This window comes from Brachycentrus maculatus, unplaced genomic scaffold, assembly GCF_059751285.1.
Source record: "Brachycentrus maculatus isolate JH-2025_06_01 unplaced genomic scaffold, ASM5975128v1 h1tg000199l, whole genome shotgun sequence".
Classification (NCBI taxonomy): Eukaryota; Metazoa; Arthropoda; class Insecta; order Trichoptera; family Brachycentridae; genus Brachycentrus; species Brachycentrus maculatus.
The window spans coordinates 31951-57511 of NW_028280950.1; the positions used below are offsets into that span (position 1 = coordinate 31951).

At 33.4% G+C, this 25561-nt stretch overlaps 2 protein-coding genes across 3 annotated transcripts; both read right to left on the reverse strand.

The window, feature by feature from the left end:
* Positions 1 to 696: 696 nt before the first annotated feature.
* Positions 697 to 16203, reverse strand: LOC148307377 (neuroglian-like). Of its 2 annotated transcripts, XM_088263395.1 has the most exons (14): positions 16066 to 16203; positions 15568 to 15647; positions 15059 to 15188; positions 13792 to 14403; positions 13447 to 13637; positions 13088 to 13363; positions 11286 to 11555; positions 10558 to 10839; positions 8002 to 8369; positions 6778 to 7921; positions 6476 to 6686; positions 6070 to 6167; positions 4522 to 4676; positions 3272 to 3411 (listed from the first exon to the last, which is right to left on the reverse strand). In XM_088263395.1, exons 2-13 carry the CDS (start codon positions 15629 to 15631, stop codon positions 4564 to 4566), a joined length of 3759 nt encoding a protein of 1252 aa, XP_088119521.1. In that variant the 5' UTR covers positions 15632 to 15647; positions 16066 to 16203; the 3' UTR covers positions 3272 to 3411; positions 4522 to 4563. The 2 variants fall into 2 exon arrangements, with proteins under 2 accessions (XP_088119520.1, XP_088119521.1); XM_088263394.1 differs by lacking the exon at positions 4522 to 4676 and having other exon boundaries at positions 697 to 3411.
* Positions 16204 to 19559: 3356 nt separating this feature from the next.
* On the reverse strand, positions 19560 to 24504 carry LOC148307378 (large ribosomal subunit protein eL13-like). The gene is made up of 3 exons (XM_088263399.1): positions 24037 to 24504; positions 20340 to 20645; positions 19560 to 19728 (listed from the first exon to the last, which is right to left on the reverse strand). The coding sequence occupies exons 1-3, from the start codon at positions 24277 to 24279 to the stop codon at positions 19603 to 19605; spliced, it is 675 nt and encodes a 224-aa protein (XP_088119525.1). The 5' UTR covers positions 24280 to 24504; the 3' UTR covers positions 19560 to 19602.
* Positions 24505 to 25561: the final 1057 nt, after the last annotated feature.

The following is a 25561-nucleotide window of genomic DNA, read 5'->3' on the forward strand; positions in this document are numbered from 1 at the left end:
GATGGGTAAGCAGATTGCAGGAGGTTCTCCATCTTAGTTATGAACCATGATGGTCATCGTTGTTGACTGTTTGCGTCAGGAACTCTCAACATTTTTCAATTACTTGACGGATGTTAAGGATCTGCTCTCTTATTCCTATTCCTTCACAAAACCAAACAAAAACAGTAAGGCTAGCTAAATTTTAAACTGTCGACCGATTATAATCCGGCGTGCAACACCGTGAATAAGCCAATCTTACTGAAATTATGTGTAAATATTAAATGATTATCTTTTGAAAATTTCCATATAATTCTTAAAATCATCATTATATACGGGAATATGTATCGCCACTACTAAATATGTGATTCATCAAAAAAAAAAAAAATGTCTTACATTTCCCCGTATTACATGCCGAACAACAGTACAACTACCTTCAAATCCTGTCAACGGTATATACTTTAAAATTCCATCCTCTCTAACGTATAAACTATTTTATTATTAATGATTTTTTCAAATAAACTTCATTTTATTCATCTAATTCAACCACTTAATGAAGTACTTTTTTTAGGGTTCATATCATTTAGGAACTGAAAAATAGTAATATTGTAATACATACAATGAACAATATAACTCGAAACTTAATTTCTTTGTGACTGGGTGATTGTTGTATATAATATACATGTGTGCATATTTAATAAATAAATAAAAACCATAACATTTACTTTTAAAATCTTTATTGTTTCTAGGCAACATAAAAAAAAACATACAAAAAAAAACAAAAAAAATGAGATTACTGTTTCGTGATGAATACCATACATACATACATATTTAGTACATATATAAAATCAGTCATGATAGTACTAGGTCTTATTTCTGATGAAATTTACAAAATATAAATGAAGTGTATAAATTAAGAGCATTCCCGATAAAGAAGCGTATATATTTATAAGTTTGTATAGCTTTACAACAATGTTTTATGTATTTAAATTGATTTTAAAAATCTTCTCTACAATAAAAGCTAAAAAAAAATGTTATTTTATTTAATAGAACACAAAATAAAAGATAGATATATAAAAATATATATCTTCACGTGAACTTTGTTCTGATCTATCTATTACAATTGTAAAATTGAATGTGAAAATGTTTATTTACTTTAATCTTTATAATTTGATTTGGTTGTTATTATTTATTTGTTTGTAATAGTATAAATGGTATTATTTAAATATATAAGGATGTCACATAAAATTAATATCAAAAGTATCAATGATTTGAGTATGCATAGATTACAATAATATCTATATTTTTTTTTATAAAAGCTTAGAATGATCTTAAAGACAATGAGATTTTTTTAGTACGACAAAACAAAACAAGCATATATTGCTTACAAAGAGTGTATTAATCAATATTATGTAACATTTAAATGTTAACATAAAAACCAGAAAAGAAAAAAGAATGAAAATAAATGCATTTCTTGTGCTCTATGATAATGATTGTAAAAAAAATGCCTTGTTATATATAAAAAGGCACTTGTGCTTGCAACATCGAAGTGCAAAATATATGATAAAAATAATTCTGAATGTTTCCAAAATTATATTACTCTTAAGGCTTACTCAGTAAAAAATCTATATTTTATTAAAATAACATAATCTATATTGGTAAAAAAAAAATTATACAACCTATCAATTACACTAACATAAATTATACGCTGCCAAACACATAAAAATACACTTAAAAATTATGGACATTCATGTTAACTAGAAGATTCCGAGTAAAAAATGTTTGAAAATCTATTGTTTGTGTATATATTTGATATAATATAACAGGGGAAATCAGGCAGATACACTTACAATTAAAATGAACACATTTCCGATCAAACACATTCATAAAGATAAAAACTTAGATTACAAGTAGAGCGATAAATGATCCACATCCGCATTATGGCAGTACACAGTTTGGACCCGAGGCAGTTCTACAAAGTAGCGGATGTGGTAATGCATTACCATCGACTAATATGCTCGTAAAGTGTAAGGAGAAACTTCCCTTATTCTACTCTCCGATCCAGGTAAATATTAAATAGTGTTAAAACAATCTGTACAACAACAAGGAGACCATATTTGTAGATTTTGTCAAAAAGCAGGGCCACAAAATATATATCTGTAAAGTTGTCTGACTTTCCAACGGAGTTGTACTCTATTTGGCGTGTACTCAATGTGTATACATAGACCTCACACTCCGAGGAACAAACATTTTCCAACTAGAATTGTATTCAACCATTAGACAACCCTGTCAGTGAAATATTATAACAAACTTACTGCATATTCCAGGTATGCAGTAATAAAATGGAAATATTCATATTTTACCAACAGATATTTAAATTGTAACAAAACAAATTATACGTAACACTGACGTTAAACATATGAAAGAAGTAGATAATAAATGTTACAAAAAAGATGCATTAAACATGTATATCAACTACCATCATCTAAACATCTAAAAAGCCTAACATCTAATATTGTTAGCCATATAAGAATTAATTTTACATAAACAGTGTCACCAAATAAAACAAAAGTGCTGTTCACACATTTCAAGGACAATACAAAAGCAATATTAATACATTATTAGAAATGAAAGAGATTAGTGGAAAGTTCCCGCTCCATATAATTGACTACCTACAAGAATAAAGCGTTGCCAGGATAGCAATGCTCCATGTCGACACAAAAAGACATTAGCAAGCGCACAATCTGTTAGAGCAGACCCCCACGGATATACAAATACTCACTCCAATTACCGTTCTCCGCTTATTCGCAACGGATCTTCCATTGAGATTCAAATGTGATATATTCAAAAATACGAGATATACTCTATCCTAGCTGTCATGTCAAAAATAGTCCATTTTTCTAAGGATATCTTCGCACTACTGTCCTATATAATTTAAGTCCGACTATTCTAATTCCATTCCTTTTATTTATCGTAAAATATGTATTTTCAGATTTATACACCAATCGTGGTTACTTACACTTTATGACAAATAAATATATAATAATGTACAAGTACAGCCAAGCTTCAGCATTACATAATCTCCCAAAACACGGCTATGTAAATATACACAAGAGGAAAATAAGCGTGGAATGTATAATGATTCTCCATCGCCGCTGGTCCCGCCTGTAGTGGACTCACGGCATGCGCGGTGTTAGTACGAAATATAACAGGGATACCCATTAGCTAGGAAGAAAGAAGGCCGAAAGATTGTAAGAAAATAGCGATAGTATTAAACGTATGTAGGCTGGTGATTGTCCGTAGGAGAGAGAGCCGAGGTGTGGGAGGCGTTGGGTGACAGTGGGGCGGAGCTCACGGGCCCCAGCCCGCCCGACAGTGGCTTCATGGCCCCCGGCACATACTGCCCTATGAAAGATCCATCTTCTGTAAAGCGACCTAGAAAATTTACATTAATTTATTACTCACACTCTCTTATTTATTAAACATTGACATTATTATACTAAATTATGGTGGCTTATTTAGATACCATGAACTCCCAGGCCAACATTGCGATGTAATATTCCATGTTCCCCGGATTAACACCAGTTGTGTGAGACTAATTAATTTATAATTGAGAAATGAAAATATAGTACAAAACACATGTAAAAAGTGACCTATTCAATCCATGTAAATTTTGCATAAGCTCATTTAAATGCTTAAAAACTGTTTTAAAGTGAGGTTGTTTTTTTTTTAATTTTATTATAATATTGCTCCAATATTTCAGATTAGGTTTGAAATATTTAACTTAACATTGAGCACTCTAGTGCTCCCACTATGGCGGCAAGAGAATAAAGTATTTTTCTAAATATTCCTTTTTACTTTTCAATATAATTTAACCAGTCATATCAGTACAGGTAAATAATAATAAATTTAGGAATCTGATAGTTAGTGGTATGCACATACCAATAAACTCCCAAGGGCAAAGGGTTAAAACCATTTTTTAGAATTGATGAAGAACATATTTAGTCATGTCAACTCAATAAACTCTATTTAAGGATATTTTTAGCTTGGCCAGTTTTGCAGAATCTCATGATTTTTATTGAATTGTGCTTGAGAGAACTGATTAGTATTTAAGATAATGCAATAAAATAGCAAATAAACAACACCATTTGGAATTAAGAATGTTTTGTTTTGTAGTTTTGAAAAATTCAATCATTAGTTGAGTTAGATCGTATAAGGAATGCCCGAGATGAGCAACAATTCAGGCTACAACCAAAAATCCTTAAAATAAAATGCCAAACTTTGTAAACAGAATTTCTGGTTAGTTCAAAACCTGATAGAAACTAATGCATTTTTTCATTGTTTAAAACCAAATTGCTTACCATCCTGTATGTTAATAATTTGAAGATTCGCTATATATCGCAAATTCAAAAATACAAATAAAAACAACCAGACATCAACAGGGTTATAAATGCATGTCGTAAAAATCAGGCTAAGCATGCATAACATAAGTAGATAAATTATAACAAGGTAAGTAAAAAAGAAACAAAATGCAAAATAAAATACCTTAGCAGAACAACATAAAGCATAATTTGGTGCGTGACGAAGTTAAACAAGAGTAGCGAATCCTCCGGAAGCGGAGTCCGTGGGACCTGCGCTGGTCGGCGGGCGACGCTTCCTGCCGTACTGCCCTATGAAGGATCCATCCTCATTCATCCCCGCTGTGGATAATGGAAACATTCACTAATACCACTTTCTAGCAACACTAAATGCACAGCTCCCCACACTGGCTGTGGGCTGCTTCGGTTTTATTGCAATAACGATACCGATCGATACAACACATTTATGCATTCCCAATAAAGGAAACTAACAGTAAAATGTATACAACACTAGGAAAATGTGATGCTGAATGATTTCATTTTTTTTAAAATAGCTTTGTATTTATTTTTTTTGTTTAAAAAGAGGTAATATAATACACTGCATTTTAGGAAAATATTGTAGGATAAGTAAAATACATTTTAATGCGTTGAAAAGCAGTGAAGCATTTGTAAATATGTATTCAAGATTGCTATAGGTTAAGTAAATATATTTATATATTTAAATATATAAATATGTATATATATATATATATATATATATATATATATATATATATATATATATATATATATATGTATATGTATATATATATATATATATATATATATATATATACATATATATATATATATATGTATATGTATATATATATATATATATACATGTATATGTATATATGTATATATGTATATATGTATATGTATATATGTATATATGTATATATGTATATATGTATATATGTATATATGTATATATGTATATATGTATATATGTATATATGTATATATGTATATATGTATATATGTATATATGTTTATATGTTTATATGTATATATGTATATATGTATATATGTATATATGTATATATGTATATATGTATATATGTATATATGTATATATGTATATATGTATATATGTATATATGTATATATGTATCTATGTATATATGTATATATGTATATATGTATATATGTATATATGTATATGTGTATATGTGTATATGTGTATATGTGTATATGTGTATATATATATATATATATATATATATATATATATATATATATATATATATATATATATATATATATATATATATATTTATATATATATATTTATATATATATATAAATATATATATACATCTCCAAATAAACATTTTTCAAAAAAAAAAAACAATTATTGGAGGAAATGATTACACAATTTGATTGAGACTTCACAACCTGAAGTAATTACATTCGATAGAGTATGTTCAATTTCTCAACAGTGTTAACAGACTGCTCTGCTCACAGGTTAGAGTAGTGGACACAACATCTCAAGGTCTCAGGTTGACAACAATAATACTTATTTATAATGCTGCATGGCAAAAACTAATAAACTACTGGACAATATAAAGTATTCATTCAACACAAAACATAATATACTGAACTGAGAAGGAAACAATTCGTGCAATGGATCAAATACACTAGTAACTTGTGGTACAATAATGGGTGCATGGGAAGGGTTTCAAGAGCATACCTGTTTCCCCATCTCCGTATTCAGCCATGGAATCTGTGTCACTCTCGGGTCCTGGTTTGTGCCCGCTACTCATTGAATGTCTCGATTTATTGTCCAGCCTAAAGAATTATGATGAAAATACTTCAATATATTGTAAGTTCAAAAGCAAAACTTCATGTACAGAATTAAACTTTGTTTTACAGTTAAACATTGGTTTTATACTTTTATGGGGCTGATAAAAAACAGTATAAAATCGAGAAAAATATAAAATTTAGTTAGAATCATTTCACTTCCATTTCACTTTTTATCAGTTCCTATAGTTTAAAAAATGAGATTTCACTTTTAATATATTTTTACTGATAATAAGTATAAAGTAAAATTTATTTTATTAATTGCAATTTGGAAGAGTAAGAAATATATTACTTACGGTTGAGAATACTCATGAAAACCTCCCTCGTCGGGGTAATCTCGTCTTCCATTAGCCAACTCACGGTCGTGGACATCGTACTTTCCGCCACGGTTCCGCTTTATAATACATACAATGATGAGTACTAAAAGGAGTATTGCGATAGCCAGCATCATCCCTATAAACCAGCCAGCGGTAGCAACCTCATCGGAAGGTTGGATTATGGGACCCTCTGCAATTCAAAATTAATTTTGTTAAAAATCTTCTAGAGAAAATATCTATTGAAATGAGAAATATCATATCAAAATGTAGAAAATACGTACCAATTCCAGACGTGTCAACTTCTCTAGACTCGCTTTCTGCCATATGATCCCCGTCAACCGCCACAGCTCTAACTTCGTACACCTCCCCTGGTCGAAGGCCTCGAATGACTATAGAATCTTCGTTCATTTCCGGTTCTGTTGAAATAAATATAGGTTCTCCTTTGACTCGGTATTTGACGAAGAAATGAGATCCAGGACGTCCATCCAGCTGGGGAAGCCAAGTGACGCGGATGTGCGCCAGTCCGTTGGATGCGGGAAGTGTGGCAGCGCGGAAGTCGGGAATGTCGGGCATGACCGGTAGTCCTGACCGAGTTCTGCGGTCGATAAAGTTCTCTTCTCCTTCCCCGGCGCGTGTCGTGGCTCGAACCGTTATTCTGTAATTGGTGTTCGGCTTCAGACCAGCTAGTTTAGCTCTCGTCTGTCGGTAGTCTGTAATATGCGGTTCTCTTTCGAGCAATGGCCCCACGGCAGTATTCTTCAATTCCTGGTAGTAAATTTTGTAGCCTGTCAAAATTCCATTAGGCTGTTCGGGTTTCTTCCAAACGACATACAGGGCCGAAGTTCCCATGGGATAGGCGTCCAATGACATCACCGTTCCGGGAACACCTTCCGGCGTTTCGAAACTTAAAGTATTGCTGGGAGGACCGTTAAAACGTCCGTTGTAAACTAAAACACGAGCGTAATTTTTAGAATGAGGAACGAATTTAGTAACGAGAGCTCTGGAGGCATCGGTCTTCACGAGGATTTCTCTCATATTGTCCTCTTTTCCTTTATCTGTCCAGGTTTGGATTTTATATCCTTTGAAATGTCCTCGTACGGATTCGGCAGAAACAGGATTCCAACTCAAGAGAGCTGTGGTGCTTCCCGTCACTTGAACCAGAGTAAAGTTGCTAGGAGACTCGAGGGGACTGTCTTCTCCCGAATAGCCGATTACCTCGGCAGGTGTGACGTTGGATTCTCCCTTCTCGTTCATAGCCACTACCTTTATTTTGTAAGGCTGGAAAGTCGGCTGGTCCCGGATGAGGTATTCCGACTCTCTCCAATTGAAGACATCGTGCGTATTCCAGTCTTCTCCCGAAATATTACGTTTCCAATATACTCTGTACTGAAATCTCGGAGCGTTGTGGTCAATTTCCAGCATAGGCTTTAAAGAAATACATAATATTATTATACATACAATATCCTCATAATTACGCAATAACTTACAAATACATCGTTACTTACTGTCCAAGATATAATCAAGTTGCTGGGTTCCGATCCCTTGCCTTCGACTTTATCAGGATTCTTGAAGGGAACATCGGGAAGGGTGGTGCAAACTTCCGAATGACCCGACGGGAGAGACGGCCCGATCTTGTTCCAGGCCACCACTCGGAAAGTGTAGTTGGACCAGGGGCTGAGGTACACATTGTAGGTCATGTCTGTGGCAGGCACGAACTCGTACTCCGTTTCCCACGAGTCCGGAGTGAAGCTGGTATTGCTTTGGATGGTATAGTGCAGAATGGGTGCGCGGTTATCTCCCATCGGGTGCCACGTGACGATGGCGTCGCGACTGTTGCACACAACTTTGTCAAGAACAGGCGAGTTGGGAACATCTGCAAAAATGTATATACACATCATTTAAAGCTAAGCTGTGCTCAATCCATACATCGTTACATCTAATATTATTTACTCATTTGGCATTTATGTTTCAGAAAAATGATTTAAACAATAAGAATAATGATTGAACACTGTATGATACCATAAGTGGACTGAATTTAAATAAATACGTTTATTTATAACCTCGGCAATTTAGTCATTTTTACATTTAAACATTACATACTACTTAAACATATAATTTCATATAAAATGTACAAAATTTAATGAGTAAGGTTAACATGTTCAAGATTATGTCATTGTGGTCATCTGACCTCAGCAGAAATGCTTAGAATTTTATTGTGAACTGCTCCAAAATTGTTGTACCAGAGTTATATGTGATTAATAATGTGGTGATGTACTAACCACAATAAAATAGTTAATTTATTAAATAAGCACTTTCAAAAATGATTCTCCCCAAACCAACATTACTATGAAACAAAATTTTCTTATTACTTGAAAAAACAGCATTAATCCTCAATTATTGGTATGAATTTAATTTAATTTATCGTCTTTCCTTACTCTTAAGATTTATTAAATATGAAGTATGTGGGGGTTCACTCAAGAAATCAACATAAAACACAATCACAACAGATGGTATCTGTTTATGATAAAAGGAAAAATAAAAAACTTGCAGGAAATCAAGTTATACTGAATATTTTTTGGTTAATTTTAATTTCAAATATCACTCAAAAATATGTATTAGAGAAAAACAAAAAAAAAGTTCCTAACTATTTTACAAATAAGACGAAAATCCAGTTCAGCTGTGGGCAAAATACTTTTATGTGACCTACAACCATAACTGCTCATTTATTTTAAATACTATTCAAGTAATTCCCTTTTCCTCGAAGGACCCGGATAAATTTGGAGAGGATAAGTTACACATGGTGGTACATTCACCAAGTGTACAAGCCATCGCTGCTCTTCTCGTTTTCCTACCTACTAATCTTTTTCTATTTCCTTTCCGAATAGCAGAGATGTCCTTTATTCTGAACCCCTTCACTCTCAACATCTGTATCCCATTAAACTGCAGGACTGATCACCTTGCCTTCATATAATCAAGTGAACACAATGCGTCTATCCGATGCGGTGCATTATTTTTTCATTTAAATAATGTCTTTTTCAAATGAAATTCATGTGTTAGATTTTATAAATGTGCACAAACTTAATTAATATAGTAAAATAATTATAAATACTCAATAGGCCATTGTTTTGTTTAAAAATTTACAAACGATGTGCTTACCATAACTATTGCCCAGCTCGGATCTGATAAAAAACCCTTATCGGTTCTTATTTGTGTAAAGCCAGAATTATTGTTTCAATTATTACTTTATGTGTATGGGGTATTATAGGAATTCGATAAATTAAAATACTATTGGAAGCAGATATTAGCCACCACTTGTGGTTAAGAATAGTATAAATTTGTGGGTGTAAACATTACAGCAAAATAAACATGTTTATAAATGTGAAGGAAAATTAATCAAGGAAAGGGTAAAAGGATGAGCTATTAATTCACAGCAATTTTTGTTATAAAAAAATGCCAATTATTAAAATATAATTCACCGCCAGGAATTCTCGATGCACGCCGAACCTTGGCAGTTACCTTATCTGCAAAAGGATGTCATTCATTTTAAGGTTGGCTTCTTCATTACTAATACAGTCTTCATTCTTTAAAACCGACCGCTGTATCATTATATATTCAGGGCACATACCGATGCCTTGGCAAAATTATAGATCGAAAGGTACAATTGAATTTTTAAACAAATCAATTTAATTGACATTTGGGGTCTTTTACCATGAGTCAAATGAATAATGTAGTATAAAATTTGGTACAAAATACATATGTAGCTGTAGTTTCCTTATTATATCATTATAATAATGAATCCCGATCAAAACATGGTGGGCATCATAAAAATAGTTCTTGGAATTTTATACGAATTTTAATTTGAGTAAAAAGTTAGAATTTACACTCATACATATGTATCAAAATTGCACATTTGCCATAAGGAATGGACGACAACATATAAAATTCAAAGTGTGCATTTTAATATAGTTGAAAGCTGACAAAGAGGTGAACATGTGAGCTAAAAGATTTATTAACACAGTTATATTGGCAAATTGTAATAAAAACACAAAAAAGAAACAAACCTTGGACAGTGAGAGTGGCTTGAGCTGTGGCTTGGTCTATGTCTGTCTTGGCCAAACATGTGTAGACTCCGGAATCCAGCTCCGTGGTCTTGGTAATGGTGAGTGAGTAATCATTTGTTTTGATGAACCGCGGTTCGGCTTCGAAGTCAATGGGCTGGCCTTTGTTCAACCATTCGATGTCTAACTCTAGACTGGGATCAGTGATGGCATTACAGCGAAACGTGGCTTGAGTTCCTGCTGCCACTTCGTAATCTTCTGGTTCGTCTGTTATTCTTGTGTGTTCTACAAATCAATAATATTAGCAGTGCAATCGGGTTGTGGTCCCATAGTTAGTGTCTCGAACTCGGAAGTCAGAGTTTCTGGGTTCAAATCCACTTTTGATACCTATTACCAACAACGGGCCGCTTAGGTCTACAAAAATTAGATGAAATTGAAATATTTGTGTGTATAACAGAAACACAAATATTTCTCTTTAACCACATACGAATGTACGTGATAGGCGCGGTTTTTCTTCACCATTCCGTGCTAACCCGCGCACGAGAAAAGATATCTGTTCCAAAAATATTTGATGCGTACCGGATACACTATCAAATTTTTGTCAGGTTTCATCCTGACAATATTTTGTGACAACAAACGTTGTGATTTTTTTGCTTGTTTATAAAAAATATGCCTGAAAATAACCCGAAGGTAGGGTGGTTAAATAAAAAATTTAAAAAAGGATAATTCACCTTTCACATCAAGACTTCCGTTAGCAAAGACTGATCCAAACTTGTTGACGGCGTAACATGTATATTGCCCAGCGTCACTAAATGTGACATCCTGGATGTGAAGGTCCCCCTTATCATCTCCGGAATAGCGCCCCCCTGTAAGCTCGATGCCTCCACGGAGCCACTTCACCTGCGGCTTCGGGGCCCCGAACACTCGGCATGTCAATGTCTCGCTCTGCCCATCCACTGTCACCACATCTCGCGGAGGCTCAGTTATCTCAGGAGCAAGAGCTTAAATAAAAACAAAAAAAATTATTGCAAATATTTTTGAATAAAAATTTAATAAATTTTATAAAATAATGAATTTAAAAGCTGAAAAATAGAGGACGTAAGTAAGTATATCGCCATTATAAAATAGAAACCATATTTCAAACAAAGATCTGAACTTCCAACAAGCAGTTTTATCTATTAACATTTTTTTCCAAGCACTATGGTTGTTTTTGCCAGAATAGAGGGGGGTAAGATCCGGTCATTCAAAAGATCCGCATCAATGTATCGGTAACATCTAAGTGATCTGTTCATCTATAATGGATCAATTGAACTATGGATCTTTGTGGTTATTTTGTCATTCATGAATTAATTCCAAAATACTGTCAAAATAAATATCTTGTAAGACTTCTCATTGTATGTACATGCATATCTGCATATTATAATTATCACGTAGATTGAAACAATGGCCCTGAACTCAAGTTTTTGTTATGAGTGTTTATAAAGAGTGTTAAATTATGATTTCATTAGTCACAAATAATTGACAAATGACAGGAGCTGACTCAAATACATAATAAAGAATTGCGATTCTGGGCCTATATTGACCGATAAATGGTTAAGTGAATCCTAGAGAGATTCATGAAACCACAGACTGTCATTCAACGGTCAATCGAATGATGGTTCTCAGTGCATATTATTGGTGTCAGAGATTAAACTGGGATCTGTATTTTTTGGTCAGTGTAAGAGTTAAATAAATTAAGACTTTATTTTAACTACAGAAAATGTTGGTAAAAATACAATCAATTCTGAGATCCATATTTTGTAACTATTCGTTATAACAAAGACTAGCCTCTTAAAACAACCCCATCGCACTCTTGAAAAACATACTACCAATTACTATACTGTATTTATGTATACTATGTGGTTGATTTTGTCTCCAAAAAAATATAATGATAATTTTATAACAAGCTTCAGTGTTGTGGTAGGTTTTATAAAGCGGTAATTTAACAGATAAAATAAGACGGGTTTTAACAAGGGACTATTTAATTAGACTAATTCCATTAATCATCACTTCCTGTATAAATTGACCCTACAACTTATACAATCAAGATATTACACTCAGAGATGTTACTTCCTAAAAAAAGGCATTGACATAAGATGTGATGTGGGAGGGCAATGTATGTAGCTTGCTAAGTGATGATTTGTGTGATTATTGAGGATAGGCTAATTTGAACATAGCTGTGTAGGGTGAAACATAGTAGAACATCTTAATATCCTGAGTTCATTTGGAGGATTTAACTCACTAATACAAAAGGCATTGACATAAGATGTGATGTGGGAGGGCAATGTATGTAGCTTGCTAAGTGATGATTTGTGTGATTATTGAGGATAGGCTAATTTGAACATAGCTGTGTAGGGTGAAACATAGTAGAACATCTTAATATCCTGAGTTCATTTGGAGGATTTAACTCACTAATACAGATTTCATATTAGTTATTATATAAAGTAAAAATATTGAAAAGGACACATTAGGAAAACAAAAGTAAAAAACTTACCAAGAACATTCACATACACATCCTTGTAGACGTAGCCCAGGGTATTAGTGGCGTTACATCCATAATTTCCCGTGTCTTTTTTTAGAAGGTTTTTGATGATGATACTGTTGGGTCCAACAATACGACGATCATTAGGAGGGGCTTCAGCTATTGGCTTTCCATTGTGGATCCATTTGATTTGAGGTTCCGGAATACCAGATGCCTCGCAAGTCAGTTCAACAGTTTCATCTTCGGCAACATTTTGAATTTCCGGTTCAACAGTGAAATATGGAACAGCTGGAATGTTATTTACAAGTTAAGTCCATCTTACAAGCAATTCTACTTCATCCCACCAATTCTATACGTAAAAGATGACTCACCCATCACACGCAAACTAATGGAATAAGATTTAGCAGAGCCGACTCCGTTGCTGGCTTCACAAGTGTAAGAGCCTTGGTCCTCGAATATGGCATGTTTGATGATCAAACTCTTCCCGTAGTTACCTTGTGTAATTCGATCATTGGAAAGTAATATCCTGCCATCTTTAGACCACACTATTTGGGGAAGCGGCCTATAAAATAAAGTAAAAACTTTTATTAACTATTCAAAATACCATAATTAGGAAAAAAAATTGTAAGTTTAACAAACTACAATACTTCACACTAAACAGGTTCACTGTGCTAAAAATAAATTTAAGATATAAGAAATTGTTGGCATGTACTTACGTTCCTCCAAATATGCAGTACAATTCCACTTTCTTACCACGAAGGGCCACTTCATTCTTCCTGGTAACATATTGCTGGATAGGGGCATGTTTGTTCTGGGAAGCTGATATCCCCGTAGCCACAACATTTAGCAGAACTCTGTTTCCGAGCTTATACTCATTACGGAAGACCGAGGTGGCGGCACAAGTGTAGGTAAAGTCATCGCTGGCGTCTTGTCTGGTGACGTTGGAAAACCAAAGATTGCCTTCGGGATCCAGAGTCATGCGAGAGTTGTTGATGCTTTTAATGCCTCCGGCCGTGTCCTGGATGAGCCAGTACACATTGGGCTTGGGCCAGCCGTCGGGTGGCTGGCAAGTCAGCTTGAATGGATCCCCTTCGTTAGCGGTCAGAGTCTGGCGCTGTTGTTCTTTAAAGGAATTCAGTTCCGCCTTCCGCACAAACACGGAGTTAGAAATGGCGATACCCCATTCGTTTTCTGCAAAGCACTGATACTGTCCCAAGTCTTCGTCCCGTGGAGAGGTTATCACAAGAGTACCGCGGCCAGGCTGTTGCGATATACGATTATCGTACGCTTGCCAGTCAAAATTCTTTCCATTCTTTATCCATCGGTACCTATTTATTGCAACAAGAAAATATCTTAAAGAATAGCCTAAACATATTTAGAATAAGAAATACCGATTTGGTTATTCCTTTTTAATTGAATTAACAAATCAATAAATTTTTATAAATAGATTTATAAAATATATTTTATATTTCATTACAAGTCCAAAAAAATAATAGCACAATTAGAGATTTGGCCTTAACCTGTCCAGGAGTGAGTTTTTTTGTTTTGAATATTTTTTTACTTTTTATAATTTATATCATAGTCGATGCTATAAGCAACATATTTTCTTGAACAAAAAAAAACATTTGTACCAGTAAACATGATTTATCGCAACATTGGCAATTTTGACATAAATCATGTTTTTAAACACGTTTTAATATACATCACGTCATAAATCATGTTTTGTATTGGTCGTATTTATACAACCATACTCCTGGATAGGTTAAATAGGAAAAGTAATTATTGCACTACATTGAACAAATGTGACAGTTTATTACTTGCAGATATCACAACAATCATAAGGTCTTGACCTCTCGTCCCTATGAGTGTATTCATAGTATTATGAGTAATTTTGAATGAGACTATGATTATCTTTATAGCATTTAATAATAAGATATATATAAATATAATAAAGTTTTATAAATATAAAACAAAATATCTTACTTGGGAGCTGGTTCTCCTTCAGCTTCACATTCTATTATAAATGGTTTGTCATTTTCATTATTCTGTTGAGCTACTTGAAACAGTAACTCATCAGTCGGGGGTTGTTTCACAATTCGAGGAGGTGATTGAACTGAAATAGATCGCAAAATTTCAAATCTAGCTCATTCCGGTGTTAATATAAAAATCATGTTTCTCAATGAAAACTCCATAATGTTTGGAAAATCAAGCAAGAAATTATTACACCACATTTCAAAGGAGGGGACAGAAACAATTTTACATAAATCAAAATATTTTAACTCGTAATTAAAATTGTATGAAAGTAATAGAGCATATTTGTGTAATTTTTAATTACTAGGAATATTTGTAAAATATTTCAGATTAATTATATGAAATCTGATAAATAAATGAATGCAATATTGAGAATGTAAGCAATAGGTTTTCATGAGTATGATTTATTATTTGTTAGTACAAATAAAATATTTAAATAAGAGTGTATTTGTTCAACTTACTTAACGCATGACTAAGAAGTACACAAGTAGAAATAAAGATGAAACTGACGATCTGTGACTTCATGGCTGTTTTATGATACCTAGAATAAATTTAATCCATATTTATAAACTTTCGCAATCCTATTTGTAGTTTTAGCGCGCTATCCGAATCTAATATCACAAACGATGACCTAATAATTAATTCGAGCTAAGATGATGCCGCCTGCAGGCAGTGACAACACCCACCAAAAATAGACTGCCGCTACCAGTAACATCATCGACATCACCGAGTCAGGTGCAGCAACAATTATTAATCTTAAAAATATGTAATTTTATGCTATACCGAACTAAAAGGTACATCGTGTAACGATTTAAAAATATATACTTCGATCAAAATGAGTCAAGATATTAACACGCAAGTCAATGGTAAGGGAGGGGTAAACAATCGATACTGTATTATAACCTTCGAAAGAAGGGATGAATTGTATGTAGAAAGTAAAAAATCAGATTAATCAGCACCTTATCACTTAATTCAGGTTTATATACACCATTTCACTGATAACTGAAATTGAAAAAAACACTACACAACACACAAAAAGGCGGGGCCATTCACCGATTTTTTCCCAGACATGAAAATTTGAGTGCTGCCATTATATAAAAATAACATTCCATGCTATATACAAGAGTTGCAAACACTGCAAAAATATTTTTTACCGGCCAACTTGTACGAAATAAAACAGTGCTTAACTGAATACAAAATAATCAGTCTACAAAGTATACAAAAATTACTCAGCTTATGTTCGTATAGAAATTGATTAACTGTATTGGATTATTATGAAGCTGGATTTAAATGGAAAATAAAAATCCCATTTTTACACGGTAGGAAATTTTGACGTCATAATATGTTGTGCAAGTTAATGGTTACTCAAACGTTCCACCTGAAAGCTTTAGAAATGTTAGAGTATCGCTGGAATAAGTGCTGGAATAAGAAATGGGGGATTACGTCAAATAACAAGGTAAAGAAACTTTTTCTCATCCCCTACGAAAAAGGTCAGAGTTGAAGCATATCAGTCACCCCCCCTATGGTAGATATTATGATGCTACTAAGATTTAATTTTTAATCCAAACAGAATTCATTTGATTCTACTAAGATTTAATTTTGAATCAAAACAGGAGAACCTTTTCAGAAGACTCCCTTTTTTTAGAAAGATAAACAAATTCTTTTAAATACCATCTATATGAAAAAATATATTTTAAATCAAACACTGATTTTTAAGGTCTTCTTCTTTAAACCCTTATCCGCACCCCAACGGTGGATAGAGCACTGCATCATTTAAACGCAGTGTTATCTTGATCGTTAACACATGAAGGAAATTTGATCAGCCCTCTGCTTCAAGTACCAGTCCTGGGTAATTTTGAATAAATTTCAGTGAAAAAAAAACTTATATGTATTTGACCCCCCCTGGAAATCGACCCAGGACCTCCAAAACAGTAGCCGAGCGTGCTGGCCATTACACTGCACAGGTGGACAACTGGGGTCTACTAAGTTGTATATATTTTTTTAAAACATATAATTATAAATTTGTACCAATTATTTCTCATTGTTAGATCATTATCAAACTACTGCTTTACTACAATTTATCGAGCTTTAGTAGTTTGATAATGCCCTAACAAGGCAAAAAAAATTACACAAATTTTTAACTTTTAAAATAAAATATAAAACTTTGTAAACCCTAAAAATCAGTGTCTGATTTGAATATTTAAAATATAAATTATAGAGTTCACAAATTAAATGGCAAATCAATACGATAATTACCTTTATATTACATTTTCACTGTTTATGATTGCACACTCACTTGATCGCAGTATGATCTTGAGTCAGAGCAGCAATATACGGTTGTGTTCAATTTTTTGATTCAAAGAAGTGGCAATAACTAATTACTGAAATAGTATAACATATTTTAAAATGTGATCAAAGTAGTCAAGAAGAGTGTCAGTTCAGAAAATTAGGGGGAGCCATTTATATTTCATTTCATTTTACATATGTATAAGGAATCTATTTTTTGCGGAGATCCACCTTATGTTGTTTGTCGTGGAGTTTTTACTTACACAATTTAACTATTTTCATCTAATTTGCAAAATGACAATAAGAATACAATACGTTCATACAAAATGGAAGAATAAAGTAAATTGAATAATTCATTTAGTTTCCTTTAATACTTTAAATCATATTTCCCCAGAGGTATGTAAACTTTTTTTTTCTTTGTGGTATTTTTGCACAATGGTATAAAAATGTTTTGTTTGAAAAAAAAAATATATATCCTCAAAATATTTTATACATCAGGGTTATTAAACCTTTTTACATTGCAGGGGCACTATTGTGCAGATTCTATATCTTCTCAGGGATACAACACACTAATTATCATGCTATCTTCTTTTTACGAGTACCCAACCGGGCATCTCTTATTTCACACGTTTTTAGTTGTTCATACCTCTAATGCAGCGGTCAGGGAACTTTTTTGACCATTACCCCAAAATATTTTTGCGTAAGTCATTATTACCCCCTCCCCCCATTGTGAAAAAAAAGACAATTTGATTAATTTACATGAAAAAGAAAAAAAAGTTACATGAAAATAGCAAGTATGTAATAGACTAAACAAAACAAAATGCTCAAACGAAAATTCAGGTTTTCAGGTTTCCTTTTTAGTTTTTGGAGAAATGATGTTGCTTCATGTTTGATACAATTACATACTTGAAAATTGGGACTTTTTGATGTAAGAGCAATTGGAAAAGTCTTCAGTGTTCAATCGATTTCTGAATTGTTTAAATTTGTAAAAATACTAACACGTTTATGAAATAACAAACTAGAAAAATTTCCTTATTACACCAAAAAATTCATTTTTACCCCATTTGGGATAATTTACCCCGGTTCCCCGACCGCTGCTCTAACGGATGAATTAAAAAAAACAAAGACTAAGAGGATCACTAGAAATCATCAAACGTATCTAAGAATACTTCTCCTGTATTATTTATTGCTTTTTTGCTGTTAAAAAAAATTAATGATAACACAAGACATGGACAAACTGATGCCAAAGGTTAGATACCCATCAAGCTTTCTATATGACCAACCGATTTTTATGCGTACATACTATGTAGGATGCATATCAGTCTTTGTTTTTTAATTTTTCTGCCAAAGGGATACGGAAGTACCAGTGAGTACATGTATAAAGTAGAAGATAGCTCGATGAAAACTATATTGTATCTCTGAAAAGAAAATGCAGCCACGCCACTGTCTTTTCAGGGATTTATTGTCTGCGCAATCCCACATCAGGTGACTTTGAAAATCAGAGAATTGTCATATTATAAATGAAAAACTTCACTGAGAACCCTTTGGCCAACTCTTCAATAAGTGTATAAGGTTGATGAAACTGGATAAATATTATTTGATAAAAAAATCTTAGTATTAATTTAGTATGTACTAACGTGTACCCCACATAGTTGCAATGCCACTCGAAAAAAGCTGCGAGAGAAAAAAGATGGAAGCGCCTCTTGCCTTTCAACTGAATAAGTCGGACTTGAGGCGAGGCCAGAGCCAATCAGAAGCGATAAGCCTAGGTTAAGTTTTTCTTATATCATAATTCAATGGAATGAAGTTGAGGAACTCAATGGAATACCTCACGTAAGTACCTACTTTAAATACCAACAGTTCTCTATTAATTCTTAATATTTTTAAAAACATAATCAAATTATGTTTTTAAACAATGGACACTGTTTATAAATATGACATTTTAAACTTCCACATGCTTACAGTTCGTAAGGAGTTCTATTGGTTAAAATACTTTTCACATAAAAATTCAATCTTCATACAAGAATTCATTGATTGAAAGAAAACATTCTGCATAGAAGATATAAATAGTTCTAAATTCTATAATATTTTTTTATCAATGTTACACAATTGGAAGATTTTTGTATGTGCACACAAAATATTCAAAGAGATAAATAAAACACAAAAATTCAATGTTTTTAGGTTATTTATTTTCTTATGAACGTACAAGTTTACTTCTTCGACTTAACTTTAGGTACTTTAGGGGCCTTTGTAGCTTTGTTAAGGTCATCGGCATTTTCAGCAGCCTCCTTCAGTTTCTTGGCTCGGATTCCAACCATACGGGCATCAATGCGAGCCTGTGAAAAAAGTAATGGCATTAGAAATTCAGTCAACATAATTTTTGAGAAAACTTTTTTAAAAAAATCTTAATTTCAAATAGATTTAATACAAACAGGCATGGGCAATACGTATAGTGATCAAACCAAACAAATTTAAGGGATAAAAATACAAAGGTTTATAGATACATAAAATGCATGTAGCAAATTTAAAAAATATATTTCTAATATTAAATTAGCCTATAAAAAATAATAATTAAAACAACCCCATAATACTTTTTAAAAAAAAAATCAATTTATTTTAATAATAAAAAAGATGATAATAAAAAAAAATTCAATTTATTTTAATAATAAATAAGATGATAATAAAAAAATATTCAATGTATTTTAATAACAAAAAAGATGGCGGGGTTCTTCATTAACAGTAACTTCATTTTGACCCCTATCCAATGGTGCATAGGGCACTGCATTGTATTGACACAGTGTTCTATTGATCAATCATTGTACAAAGGCAAGGTGATCAATCGTGCGGTTCAAGTATAGTAGTATTAGTATTTTGCAATACCGAAAAAAAATTGAAAAATCATTGAAAACCCTGATTATTTTTTACAAATGCAAATGGTAAAACTCACCCTCTTGAGGAAAGCGTAAGCCTTGAAGGTCTTCTCCTTGTCAGAGATCTGCCTTGCCTTCTGAGTGGGTTGTGGTTGGCGCACAGGCATGACGTCTCCCTTCAGCTGCGTGGCAAGCTTGCACTGCTCCTTGGTAGCCTCTCCCTTGCGCACCTTCTTGACTCCGCGTGGGAACAGGATGAGGCGGCCACGGTACTCCTTGAGGCGCTGGACATTCACTTGCCTCGACTCCACCGACTTGTTGCGACGCCGGGGATCCACTGCCACACCGATAGCACGTGCAAATGCGGGGTACATGTTAGCCGCCTGAAATAAATAAAAAAATTCTCATGACTTTACTCGAGGTACATACACTAGTTACCCATTTTTGGTACAGTTTGTGGAAGAGCAGTACAATAGATTCAAAACAGATCTGTCAATTTGTTTCTTCTTCTGTGAGTGCCAGATCCTCCTGACGTCGACTATCACTTGAGAGCAATTTTCCTTGATTTGGGCGACTCTATACAGCGTCTCGACGGTTCTGATCCTCGTCCAATTTTCCTCGCCAATCTTCTTTTTTGCCTTTTGTGGTTAGGCGCAATAGCTTGTACTTTTCTCCTCTAAGGGCATGTCCCAGGCAGGACACCTTTTATTGAAAACTGATAGATTTTTAATATTGCAATTTACCTAATGATTAACATTTAAGGATTGTTTTAAGGATACTTATGAACTCGGGTTTGAATGAAGGATAAAAATACCAAGTAGCCAGCTCTACTAAATGTGGGGTCAAGATTGTGATCTATCTACCCGCGGGCCGAGTTGGGACAGCTACGGTGCGAATTAGAAGGTACCTACCAAACTGAAATATGGGAGTGTAGAACTCAGTACATCGAACAAAAAAGAGATATAAAATATTTCTTTACCAAGTTTCTTTATGATTGACAAAATAATTTTAGATAATGGAATGGATACTCAAGAACCAGGACCATCAATACAACTACAGCCAATATGAAAACCAAATTTGGATCATCCTGGAGGATTATCCTTGGATTTGAAAAACAAAATGCAAGTTTAAAAAGGGGGAAGAAAAACATCTGCAATGCCGATATGTAGGAGAGCATTTGTCAAAAATGTTTTCAAGGCCAGTAAAATTTAGTGTTTTTTTTATTTTTATTATTTTGAATGTACCACACTATAAAGCATCAATAGACTTGTAACCATTCCTAAGGATTTAAACCATATACAGGCAACCACCAGCCCGCGGGCTGGATCTGGCCAGCCAAGCTATTTTGTCTGGCCTTCAATCATCTTGGCGAAGTAATAGAGAAAGAAAAAGTAATAGTTCCAGAAAGGGATTAAAAAATAAAGAAGACACGGGCGCTTAGTGTTTTTTTTATAGATGGGAGTTGCATTTATTATTTATCTTGCTTATTATGAATTAACAAGGTTTATAGATCATTAGAGGATTTTTGTTTCTTCTAACTAAAGACATGTTTTATTTTAATCTGTGTTGGGAACAGGAAGGATAAACTAGTGTGGGCCAATCAGGAACTTCTCAGCATATACTCATTGTTGTTAGAAAACCACGTAAAACTCCTCAGGAGACGCTTACAGTGGCTTCACTCTACTAGTTCATGATCGCTACCGCGTAAATAATGTGCCAGCAAATTTACAGATGGAATTTACTCAGCTTCAGGGGGATTTAGTGCTAAAATCACAATGGAACAACATTGCTTTGACAGATTTTTATAAATTATATTTGATGGAAGAAAAATACACAAACCACCGATGTCTTGCAATTCAAGTAGAAGAAAAATCTTCACAATAAATTTTGTGATCAGTATATATGTAATATTAATATTGTGTGGTTCATTACGTAAATGAAAATGTAATATATATATATATATATATATATATATATATATATATATATATATATATATATATATATATATATATATATATATATATATAGTGTAACAACAGTTTAATATTACTTTATTATGTTTAATAATTTGGTCAGGCCCTTGACTCGGGTGACTAAATGATAATTTTGCCCCAAACCTAGGAAAGGTTGCCCATACCTGATTTGAACAATCTAATATGACAAGTGTGATGTTGGTGTATTTGGAGGGTGTGACAAACTATATTGATAATAAAAAACAAACTATTGAAATGATGAGGAATGGACTGAATAAGTGGACTGAATGTTAATGCGATTCATTAAAAGAAAAGTAAAAATGCATGTGTTTGCTAAATCATTTCTACTATCTCCTTTTCCCCAATTCAATCACAGTGAAGCGCCCTCAAGGTAGTATTATAAGTGCTTTATGAATTATCCAAAATTATTATTATTATTATGACGCAATATTCAGTATACTTAAATGTATTTATATGCAGAGATTATGGTCACTGCCGAATCTGATGACAGTGATTTTAGTGTTGATTCTGATGATTTTCAATTTTTTTTAAATCATAGTTATTTGGGAAGGAGTTACCAAGAGGACCCTCACTTCTGCTCGGAAAAAACTTTAGCCAGAGAGTGTTGTCAAATGTGATTTTGAAACAGTAACTGTGGAGTCTACAGTCAACGAGATTGTGTCATTAGCCAATATCATGGGACTCGAGGTGGATAACAAAAAAATTGAAGAGCTTGTGAAAGAGTGCACCCAAGAGCTGACCACCGAAGAGCTTATGAAGTTGCATCATGTTTCACAGAAATAAATTATGGAGAAGAGTTTGTTAATGGAGGAGGAGGAAGTAGCAGAGTAACAATCTTCTAGCACAATAAGAGAAATGCTGAAAGCATGGGAAACTGTTACATTGTACATTAAAAAGCATCACCCTAATAAGGAGGTGGCTATTCGTGCTAAAAATTTATTCAATGATAATGCTGCGACACATTTTTGCCAAATTTTGAAGCGTGGGCAAAAAGAAATGTCTTAAAAGGGATTAATTATTTGCCATAAATTCATATTTTTATTTACGTTTTTTCAAATCTAAATTATATTCCAAGTTTTTACACTCTTTATAATTTATAAGTTATATTTGAATAAATGTTAGAAAAAAAATATAAAAATGTGAGTTTTCTTTCGGCCTGGAACGCATTATCGCATTTTACATTGATTTGTATGAGAATAAATGTTTTGCTTAACATGTAAGATACTGGAACGAATTAAAACTCGTTATGAGAGGTTCCACTGTATATATTTTTGTCTTTGATGTATAAATTCTCAAAACATCGAAGTATGTATCCAATGACATATCCCACAGTCCACTAGGTAGGTGAATATTACACAGAAATTCTCATCGCAAAATATCAAATAATTTAGATGATTTTTAAAACAAAGTAAAAAAAATAATAACAAATTACATACTACTACTATTTTTTTGTTTTAAATGAAATAAATATAAAATTTGCAATGTAGTTGAAAAAATTATATTTAAAAGAAGTAAATAGAAATCCAGGGCGAAGAAGCTGTTGGTGGAACAAATGGACTGTCAAAAAACATTGGTAGTGTGTTTGTGACGCCATACATTTGCGATAAGTATTAGCCCCTCTTATTAAATAAAAATTGGAAATTAGTCTGGAATTTCACATTTTACTCGCTGGAGGAATTCATTTAATAATTTTGACATACTATGCATAATATATCATTATGCAGGTGTTTGAAATTTTTGTCTTTTGTTTAGATGAAAATACATTTCAGTGACGTACCTTGATTTCATCCAAAGTGAAACCACGACCAGCGCGAATCTTCTTGTGATATTTGAATGTAGGACATCTTACGACCGGTCGGAGGGGCCCGGCAGCAGGACGAGGGAAGACAGCTCGGGCTTTTTTCACCCTGTTTTGCTTCCGCTTATGTTTACGGGCTGGTTGGTTGAACCAAGTCTTCACAAACCTTTGCCAATCCTTGTGAAAGTGCCCATTTGGGATCATATTATTCCCTTTACCCATCTTGAAGCTGGAATGAAATTATGATCTGTCAAAAACGTATTTATGAAAACTCGCGAGGAAGGTAGTAGTTCGAAAACTAGGATCACGCATATATTCTAAATCAAATATTTAACGTATCGTTTTATACATTTTGACAAAATATTGGTAGATGCAAGAGGATTTTACGGAAAATAGGATGGTAAAAACCCAGCACTACCTTGTTTTTGTACACCAACCGGAAAAGAGAGTAGCATAGACAAAAATACTCAAATAAGCCTTAGCGCATACGTCGGTTTATCGAAGTTACTGATCCGAATTTGGAATAGAGTATTTTCACAACATATATAAAAAAATATTTTCCCGGTATCTGTAAAAATCCAATCATTTCTTTTAATATTTTCGTTTGAAAAATCACTTACCGAAATTGTTTTTTTGCGTTTTTATAGAAAATACCAAATTCTAAATTACACAAATGAAAGATTTCGCAATCCTAATATTGGAATTTTTCCGTCAGAGAAAAACAAATGTTTACTAGTACAGCTTATGTTTGGGTTTCATCAATATTTGACTTTAAGGGTGAAAAGCCATCAAAAAAAGAAGAAGAAGAATATTTGACTTTTAATTTTGTGCATTCGGAATCCTAAAATCAGAAAACATGTGCTGCGATCGTGAAAAAACTGAAAATGTGTTTGGACCGGACCGGAGCCATTTCGTCGTAACGTAACACGTTACGATGCGAGCATTCGTATAGTCGGTACAGCGAGCCGGGCGCTCCATCCATAGTTTCGGATGCTCGCCGCGAGCGATGTTACGACGTTAGGGTGGTGACTGACCGGAGCATTTCGTCGTAACGGAGTGCTGGTACCGACACTAATGTATGGGAGCGAAACATGGAACTGGCAAAGGAAGTATGAACGTAGAGTGAACGCTGTTGAAATGCGCTCCCTCAGACGATTGTGTGGAAAATCGTTGTATAACAGAATAAAAAATGAGGAAATAAGAAAGGAATTTAAGGCTGAACTAGGGATTATTGAAAATATTAAGAAAAGTTATTTTAGGTGATGTGGACATGTGGAGCGAATCGATATCGAAAGATGACTAAGAAAATTTATGTGGTGAAAGTAAGCGGTAGAACAGAACGAGGACGGCCGAAAAAGATGTGGAACGATCATATCAACCATATTCTAAAATCTGGTGGTGTTAAAATTTCTGCGTAAGCGGAGGGCATGTTTAACTATATAAATGGATTTTTTTTATTTATTCAAAGATATTTAATACAAAAGTCACATATATTTATAATATT